The sequence below is a fragment of the Xyrauchen texanus genome, chromosome 39 (genome assembly GCF_025860055.1).
Source record: "Xyrauchen texanus isolate HMW12.3.18 chromosome 39, RBS_HiC_50CHRs, whole genome shotgun sequence".
NCBI classification, from domain to species: domain Eukaryota; kingdom Metazoa; phylum Chordata; class Actinopteri; order Cypriniformes; family Catostomidae; genus Xyrauchen; species Xyrauchen texanus.
This window is the reverse complement of record NC_068314.1, coordinates 37,762,907-37,772,906: the sequence shown is the minus strand read 5'-3', so window position 1 is coordinate 37,772,906 and position 10,000 is coordinate 37,762,907. Positions and strand designations below refer to the sequence as shown.

The window sequence follows — 10,000 nt, the reverse complement described above, 5'->3', positions numbered from 1 at the left end:
ATGAAGTGCTTTCAGGATATTCAGTTTGTCACTTTGTGTTTCCTGGGAATTGAACCCATGATCTTGGCGTTGCAGCTGAGCTACAGGAAACATGACTCCAAAGTGCAGTTCCAAAACCTAGTGAGCTACCTACAGAGGGATCGTACTGCAGGCACGCTAAAGGCTAATGAGTTGTGTTCTGCTACGGTGATATCTCTCCTGATCGTACACATCCATGATCTCGTTTACACCAGCTGTAGGAAGCGTCTCGGATCACATGTGGTCAGATGAGATGCATCTCTGTGTACACCTGCTCACTAATACACGTCTCCTGTGAGCACTTGTGAAGCGTTTCAAGGGATGAGTATTGATCCAGATTTCCTGATTCGATTCCGATTCACAAACTCTCGATTCAATTGCAATTTCAATATGGATTCATACGGGTTAATTTCAGTTATAATGTCCTTTTTGCTCACATATGCAAGACATTCTCCCCCAGCTGATGCTATTAATTATACTGGGGACCTTCTAACTAGGGACATTAGGAAAATATTCATTTCACTCATTATTTTTGATTAATTTTTCATCATTATGGTCAAATTTTGGCTTTTAAAAATCAACAAATCAATGCATTCAATTAATAAACATTGATTCATATATCATTTTTTGTTATGTTAATCGTTTAATGACATCATTTGTTCTATTTACAGGTATATACGTTGATTTGTTGAACATGTGCTAAAACTGCTACTGTCTCTTTAAGAGAAGCGGCAGTTCTGTAAATGAGCGCATATAAACGACTTGATCGACTTTATCTCGTCTGTATTGTATGTCATTATATGAATACTCCACCACTAAACTACACCATCACTGCGCAGTAAATATGAGCATGTAACCATTGACAAACAGAAACATGAAATGAGTTTGCAAATGTGAGTGATTTCCTCTCACTGTAGTGGAGAGTTACGCATAGAGCAAAAGATCGATCTTGAGATTTAAGAAGCGACATCGAGATCAAGCATATGAAGATCGTAATGCATCTGAAAATAGATATTTTTACCCACACCTCTAACGAAATTCAGTCTTAAGCTGTAGGTGTGTAACGATCCATCAGTCTGGTTCAATGTATCGATCAAATAATGAATGATGTGATGTCATCAATACAACAGGTAAACATTGATGTATATTATTTAACCTCTTAAAAAATTGAGTCGTGAGTTTGAATCCAGGACGTGCTGAGTGACTCCAGTCAGGTCTCCTTAGCAACCAAATTGGGCCGGTTGCTAGGGAGGGTAGAGTCACATGGGGTAACCACCTCGTGGTCACTATAATGTGGTTCGTGTGTGGATCGTGGAGAGTAGCGTGAAGCCTCCACACCCGCTACATCTCCACGGTAACGCGCTCAACAAGTCACGTGATAAGATGCGCGGATTGATGGTCTCAGACACGTTGGCAGCTGAGACTCGTGCTCTGACACCCGAATTGAGGCGAGTCACTACACCACCACGAGCGCATTGGGAATTGGGCATTACAAACTGGGTAGGTTACACCATGTGACCCTACCCTCCCTAGCAACCGGGACAATTTGGTTGCTAAGGAGACTCACAGCATGTGGAGACTCATGCTACTCTCTACGATCCACACACAACTCACCACACGCCCCATTGAGAGAACCACTAATCACCACCATGAGGAGGTTACCCCATGTGACTCCACCCTCCCTAGCAACCGGGACAATTTGGTTGCTATGGAGACCTGACTGGAATCAATCAGCACATCCTCGACTCCAGGGGTGATAGTCAGCGTCAATACTCGCTGAGATACCCAGACCCCCCTCAATACTGAATTTAAAAATATCAGAGTGCAGCGGTTGATTGACAGGTGAGGGGTGGAGTTACACTGCTGTCTGGGACGCATCAGGACGGATTAGTGTTTACACCTCAAATGTGATGTCTCATGCGTTTCTTACTACCTCCATTTGTGTGACCCAATCACCCGAAACATCTTAAAACCTGACGGAAACTGCATCAAAGAGTGATGATGATTGACAACCTTCTGTGACTGTCACTAACATCAGTTCAGTTTTAGGCCCATGCAGCAACTTTATACTGCCTTCTAAGATCCCTTGTTTTGTTAGTTTGGACTATCACATGTAAACTTTATTCCCAGAATGCACCATGATGATGGCAGATAAAGCCAGAGAAGTTTTGATTATACTTATAATGCAATCAGTTCTGCAAAGCATCAATCGTTTTAAAATAGAAGCGGTGTATTTTACACAACATGTGTGTGTGCTGTGTGTATTTACGCTCAGTAGGATGCTGCCAGAGAAGACAGCTGCCTATGTAGGGAGGAGACAGCGAGGTAGCTCACTAGGTTTTGGAACAGACTCATTGTTCAAATCTAACTAAATTGTATCTTGTGTGTGTTTTATGTATTTTTATGCCAAATATATGAAGGAGTGTGCACTTCACATGAGGGGCGCTGTTAGTGTTCTGCCTATGTAGTGCACTCCAGATCACTCACTAATGAGGGTGCATCTGAGTCAGGACTTGGGACGCTGCCTGTGTGTGCAGTAGAGTTTTGAAAAGACCCCATATGTGATGTGATTGACTCATGGGTAAAGTGTGTTTGTGTACAGGAGAACTGCCGTACCTGAAGTGTCCTCTTCATACTGTGTTGAAGTTAACACCTGTGGCCTACGGTAAGACCACATGATCTCTCAGTTATGCTGTGATGTGTAATGAGGGTGTTTTGAGAGGGTGTGACAGTTTGTGTGTTTTTTAGGTTGTAAGGTGGAGTCCGTCTGTTTGAAAGTGGATGCTGTGAATACACACAGAGACAGACCGGCGGTAAGACACTCACACGCGCACGCACACACACACACACACACACGCACACACACACACTCTCACACACTCACACACACACACACACACTCACACACACACACACACACACTCTCTCACACACACACACACACACACACACACACACACTCTCTCACACATACACACACACACACACACACACACACACACACACACGCTCTCTCACATATACATACACACACACACACACACACACACACACACATACACACACACACACACACACACACACACACACACACACACACACACACACACACACACACACACACACGCTCTCTCACATACATACACACACACACACACACACACACACACACTCTCTCACACATACATACACACACACACACACACACACACACACACTCTCACACATACATACACACACACACACACACACACACACACACACTCTCACACATACATACACACACACACACACACACACACACACACACACACACACACACACACACACACACACACACACACACACACACACACACACACACACACACACATACACACACACTACTCACACACACACACACACACACACACACACACACACACACACACACACACACACACACACACACACACACACATACACACACTCTCACACGCACACACTTTCTCACATATACATACACTCACACACACACTCTCACACACACACACTCACACACACACATACACACACAAACTCTCACACAATCACACACACACACTCACATGCACACACTCTCACACACACATACACACACACACACACTGAATATCAGCTGTCAGTGTAGTGGTGAACGTGTCCTGTGATTCAGTCGTCACATGTCTCGAGAGAGAGAGTTTGAGGTCATCAGTGAGTTCACACATGAATACTGTCACACAAGAACAGCAGTGGCGCCTCCAGAAACTTTTCATAGGGGTGGCCAGATGGGGCCACTTAAAATCTTGGGGTGGCACACCAAAACTATAAACCATAATTTCAGAATTTTATTCTACTGTTGTAGTAAACCGGCCTGTAGAAAACTATCAGAAAGACTTAAGGAAACTCCTACTGATATACTTTGGTTTATTGTGTTATATTTAATGTTACTAATGATATAATGTGCATAGACTAATTACAGTACAGTTAACATTTTGAGTTGCACAACAATTCCGTTTTATTTTGCAATTATATATGGCATAAGGTGTACATTTATTGCAAACAAAACAGTTACTGGGGAAAAGCAGATACAAATTAAAGCAAGGACAGAAAAAAATCACATCTTTGCTTTATGTAACAGGACTTTCCCAACAGGGATCAATAGTCTGATTCAGGCTATACAGTATGTGTAAGAAACATTTATATCTTTGCTTAATGTGAAACAAAAATAATTATTACTGTTACAAAAAGAACTTCCCAACAGGGATCAATAGTCTGATTCTGATTACCAGCCTTCAGAATAGCTTTATTCGCCTGTTGCTATGTTTTTTGGCAAACGCATCCACAAAGTCATCAAGATTTATGGCCCTAGCCCTTCTTGATTCTACACACACACAAATTGCTTAAACGCTCATCAGTCATGGTACTTCTCAAGGCAGTTTTGATTAACTTTAGCTTAGAAAAACTGCGCTCACAGGATGCAGTGCTCATGGGTAGTGCAAGTGCAATTTTGCACAGTTTAAACATTTGGTGAAAGACCTCCTTAAATGGCTCCAAAAAGACAGTGAGCTCTATTAATGCCTTTGGTGTTTCCTGACTACTACTTTGCTTCCTCTCAAGAATGCGCTTAAGCTGGGGGATCTCATATTGTAGATCCTCAGTACTGCAGTTGTATTGTGAGGCAAATGGAAACACTACATCTTTCTCACAAAATATGGCACTGCACGGATTCAAGGCCTGTATCCCTTTCATTATGACACAATTTTCTTTAGAAAATCTTCTCTTCACCTCAGAGAGAAGCACATCAATAACTGGAATGAATGAACCTGTCTGAAAGGACTCTTTCTCTGTGCTCTCTTGTCTTTGAACTATTAGAGTGAACAAGTAATGCTCTTCAAGCAGAGAGCTTGGTCTGACCTGACGGCCTGAAGGTGTGGCACTGATGTTGCATTGCTCAGTAAGAGTTAAAGTATTGTCCCAGATGTCATTAAAGAGAGAGCCCTCTCTGTAACTCAAAAAGCTGCTGTAACAGTATACTGTAACCATTTCCGCACTTAAAAAGCACATGTCACGACACATAATTCCCCGTCTTTTTTTACTAAAGAATATTTTTGACTTATTTACTTACCGGTAGTCTTCTTCGTCTTCTTTCTTAACTTCTTTCGAAATTGTTGACCGACAGCAGAGACGACTGGCACGCGCTGAGCTGTTGCAGTCTGAGCGCGCAACAGCAGCATGGACGGAGGGGCGGGGTTCGGGGGAGTACTGGCTACTGTTTGCGATCGAAGGTCTAGAGCGGCTTGCCTGCCTGGCTGTGCATTAGGGATGAAATGCATAACTGAAGCTACTAAAATTTATACTGGCCAGTGGGGTGGCCAGGAGTCTGCCAGGGGTGGCCACAGCCACCCCTGGCCACCCCCTGGTGGCGCCATTGAAGAACAGCTTCAGACATCTGAATGGAGAGAGAGAATACAAACGGTTTACTAATATTATATTCAATAAGATATGTTACATCACCAGCAAACTCAATACACAACAGCTGTGATCTGCTCCTGGAGTTCCCATCAGGTGACGACGGACCGTTTCACACTCCGTGTTTTGGAACGCAGAAGTAAAAATTTGCAGGGGAACGTCGAAAGCAGTGAAGGGGAGACCACAATCATTCTCACTGACCCATTTGCTCCAAGACCCAAAGAAGAAATCCACTATTACGTTTGAATGACTTTCCAGAAGAGGAATAATTAGAGAGTGTTTGATTAAGACATTAAAGATGCCAAAAGTACTGTCAGTCTCTCAGCAGCTCCCCGAAACCCCTCACAGCTGTGCTCAATAATATTATTGATATAACACAAAGCATTATTAATATAACACAAAGCATTACCTTCTAAATTTACACTCAATATTTAAAACAATTATAATATTTCCAGTCAGGTCTCCTTAGCAACCAAATTGGCCCGGTGGCTAGGGAGGGTAGAGTCACATGGGGTAACCTCCTCGTGGTCACTATAATGTGGTTCTTGCTCTCGGTGGGGGGTGTGGTGAGTTGTGCGTGGATGCTGCGGAGAATAGTGTCTCCACACGCGCTACGTCTCCACGGTAACGCTAACCCTATTTGGTTGCTATGGAGACCTGACTGGAGTCACTCAGCACGCCCTGGATTCAAACTCACGATTTCAGGTGTGATAGTCAGCGTCAATACTCGCTGAGATACACAGACCTCCTCTAATTTTATTATCATATTTACTAGTAAGAAGTGCATCGCTGATGTGTGAAACTGTATTTTAACTAGTAAGTCATGAATTTAAGATATCTGTGATTGTGTTTTGAACAGGAGTGAATGATAGTAAATATGCAGTTATGAAGAATTATTGGTTTTCACCAGTGCAAATGTAATTTCTGTTATCAAGAACTGTTCTCAGCATACTTCAGACATGTAACACTTAGAATGACCTGTGCTGATATTCAGAATAACAGCACGACTGGGAGTGTAATATTGAGTTTCATGTGTCATTGTTTGCTATTTATATTTCTGTGATGTGGAATGATTTGTTTGATCTTGTCATGTTTATTTGTGGACCGAGGAAACGTTTCACGGTTCAGTCACACACACACACACACACACACACACACACACACACACACACACACACACACACAGTCTCCATCATCTATTAACGTGACGTCATTCCCTGTGTTTGCTTCAAACAGAACGTAGACGTGTCCCGGCAGACAGAAGAAGCGCTGTTAACAGTGCCAAACCATCAATGACAATTCCTCTCTTGTTAATTCATATCCATGTACAATCCCACTCCAGGAAACTCACTTCAACCGTGATATTCCTAGACGGGCTCTCCTGATGACTGTAACAGGACTGTAATATGTGAGCGTTGTGCATCTGTTCATAACGTGTTTGTACTGAACTGCACTTGATCGCAGACGTGCACTGAAGTGTTTCGTGCCTGTTGCACGTGAATGAATTGCTGCTAAGAGAAAAATACCAATCACTCCAATAACATGTTATTTATTGCTGGCGCACATGTATGTAAATGGACCGGGTTGTATGAGCATGTCTAGTTGACGTGTCGGCTGTGATGACTTTAATTTGGGATTGTGTTTTGTATAAAATGCTAGCAGAGCTGTATTACACTCTAATTTAAAGTCAATTTTACCCAAATTAAAGAATGTGTATGTGAATCTCTCCCAATGTCATGTCTCTATCTGTGATGCTAATAAAATGTATTTGAAATCCTGTCTCTGTTTACTTCAACAAGAGCAAAGACCGATAATTATGTGAGCTCAGCTGCATCAGTGGACTCTGAGGTCAAAGGGCAACACCTAATCAATTATTATCTCTCATGCAAGAAGGCTGCTTGTATTTTTCAGCCTTTTGTCTCGTGACCTTTGACCTCTGACTGAGAATGAGAAACTGTTTCATGTTTTAAGACTTTCTTTAATTACGTTCCATTTCTGTATTTGGATGGATCTGCAGCAGTTGTGGTCATCATAAATTGTTTGTGTCGTGTGTTTTTGTTCCCCTAGAATGTAAATGTGCATCGTTCTACAGAAGACGCCCTGCAGACCGTTCCACCTCTGACCTCCGTGTCACTGTTCTCTCTCCATCTGTGTCTGCCTTCAGATCCAGTCGTGCTCGGTGATGAGTTCCTGTCTGTAAGATGTTTACTGCTCTTGTAACGTGTGTGCATTATGACATGTACAGTACGTGTAGTCCTGTTTAAGACAGATGAGTAACGTGTGATCCAGATGAAGTGTCATTGAGGACTCCGTGTGTCATGCGCATCGATACATGCGTGTGTGTATGTATCTATGTATGTGTGTGTGTGTGTGTGTGTGTGTGTGTTTATGGAGCGGTAGTGTAGCGGTTAGCGCGCTGCTCTACGAACCTGGCGACCCTGCTCATGGCCAACACCAGTGACGATTATCTGAACCGGTCCCGGGCCTCCCCTAGGTCGACTCAGCCTAAAATGAGTACCTGGTGCGGTGTGTAAAACATCACCACTGGGGAGACAAAGGCGGTCGGGCGTGGTGCTGGCCACCCACCCCCTCATGTACCGTTCCGGCCTTCAGCTGCTCGCTAACAGCACTTGCCCCTACAGTCTGTTGAGGCTAAATGGGGGGTCTTTGATCTTTGTGTGTGAGAGAGAGTGTGTGTGTGTTTGTCTGTGTGTGCGTGTGTCAAGTCATTTTTATTTGTATCTGTCTTTTCACAAGATTTAGCTTGTACTGTAAGATTAATGTCTCTAAAGTCCACCTTGATTAACAGCAGAAGTTCACATAGATGCAATTGTCCTTGTTAATTGGCTGATGAAGGATTTTGTTGGTAATTGTTAGACTATATAATCCATTATAAGAGTGTAGTCCATCAATAGACTGAGGTGATGCAGGTGAGATCAGTGAGGTGCATCACAGTTCAACCGGCTGGTAATTTCGGTGAGGTTCAGTGAGGTCCCTCCTAAATCCAAAGTTCAGGCAGTGGCATATGAAGTATCCCATGTCTTATGGTTGGAGTTGGCATCAGTTCATCCTCTGAAGTCCATCATAATAGACTGAAGTGATCTTCCTCCTTTTGTGGATTTTGATATTCTAGGAACTATTAACAGGACAGAATTTTGTGATCGTAATGAACGTGATGGAATATAGCGTGGTAGAAGATCATTTAAGTACTGCGGAGCTAGACCATTCAAAGCTTTGTACTTAGTTACAGAATATAAAAATTACTATGAAATTTAACAGGTAACGATGATAAAATGGGGCTAATATGATCATATTTCTTGGTTCTCATCAGCACTTGCTGGACATCCTCCCAGTAATGCATTACAATAATCTAGTCTTGAGGTCATGAACGCATAAATTCGTTTTTCGGCATCAGCAACAGAGAGCATGTGCCTTAATTTAGCAATATTTCTGAGGTGGAAGAATGCTGTGCTACAAACATTGGTAATTGCTAATTTAGAGAATTGTGAAATCTCATCAGGTTTTGAAGAAATATAAAGTTGTGTATCATCGGCATAGCAGTGGAAACTTATTCCACGATTCCGGATAATATCTCCCAGGGGAAGCATATACATGGAGAAAAGCAGAAGCCCTAAAACTGATCCCTGTGGCACTCCATATTTTTGTTTGGTTTGACAATTCCTCATTTACATAGACAAAGTGGTAGCGGTCTGCTAAATATGACCTAAACCATGCTAATGCAACTCCACAAATTCCAACATAATTCTCCAGCCTATTCAAGAGAATGTTGTGATCTATCGTGTCGAATGCAGCACTAAGATCTAAAACTACTAGAAGAGAAATGCAGCCGCGATCAGATGATAAGAGTCATGTGTAACTCTGATAAGTGCAGTCTCTGTACTGTGATGAGGACTAAATCCTGACAGTAATTGCTCATATATACTATTTATCTGTAGAAATGAACATATTTGGGAGGATACTACCTTTTCTAGTATTTTTTACCTAAACGGGAGATTTGAAATCGGTCTATAATTAGCAAGTTCTCCAGGATCAAGTTGTGGCTTCTTAATTAGCGTTTTGATAATTGCCATTTTAAAGTTTCTTGGGACATGTCCTAAGCATAGCGAGGAGTTAATGATATTAAGAAGAGGTTCTGATATTACAGGAGATACCTCTTTTAAGACCTTAGTTGGTATTGGATCTAACATACATGTTGTGGCTTTTGATGTTTCGATAAGTTTTGATCTTCATGACCGATGACAGCGAAGGATTGAAGTTGCACGTGAGGACAGTTATGAGAAACTGTTTTCTGAGGTGCTATGACAGATGATTGCATAATTCCAATTTTATTTCTGATTATTTCAATTTTATCTGTAAAGAAATTCATGAAGTCATTACTCTTGTGCTGTGACGTAATATCTGGTTCTGTTGAGGCTTTATTCCTAACCAATTTATCCACAGTACTGAATAAACATCTAGGATTGTTGTGGTTATTTTCTATGAGTTTACTAAA

The 10,000-nt window shown here is 42.1% G+C and overlaps 1 protein-coding gene across 4 annotated transcripts in view; it reads left to right on the top strand.

Moving 5' to 3' along the window:
* The window catches only part of LOC127632334 (6-phosphofructo-2-kinase/fructose-2,6-bisphosphatase 4-like), a 25,828-nt gene that overhangs the window by 13,621 nt on the left and 2,207 nt on the right, over nucleotides 1–10,000 (top strand). For 3 of the 4 annotated variants that reach the window (XM_052110872.1, XM_052110871.1, XM_052110873.1), the window contains exons 12-14: nucleotides 2,621–2,683; nucleotides 2,767–2,831; nucleotides 7,555–10,000. The exon at nucleotides 7,555–10,000 is cut by the window's right edge. In XM_052110872.1, the coding sequence (XP_051966832.1) occupies nucleotides 2,621–2,683; nucleotides 2,767–2,831; nucleotides 7,555–7,707 (281 nt within the window). In that variant the 3' untranslated portion in view covers nucleotides 7,708–10,000. Of the gene's footprint in view, nucleotides 1–2,620; nucleotides 2,684–2,766; nucleotides 2,832–6,723; nucleotides 7,261–7,554 lie in introns of those variants that run through there. The other variant, XM_052110874.1, reaches the window with a different exon arrangement.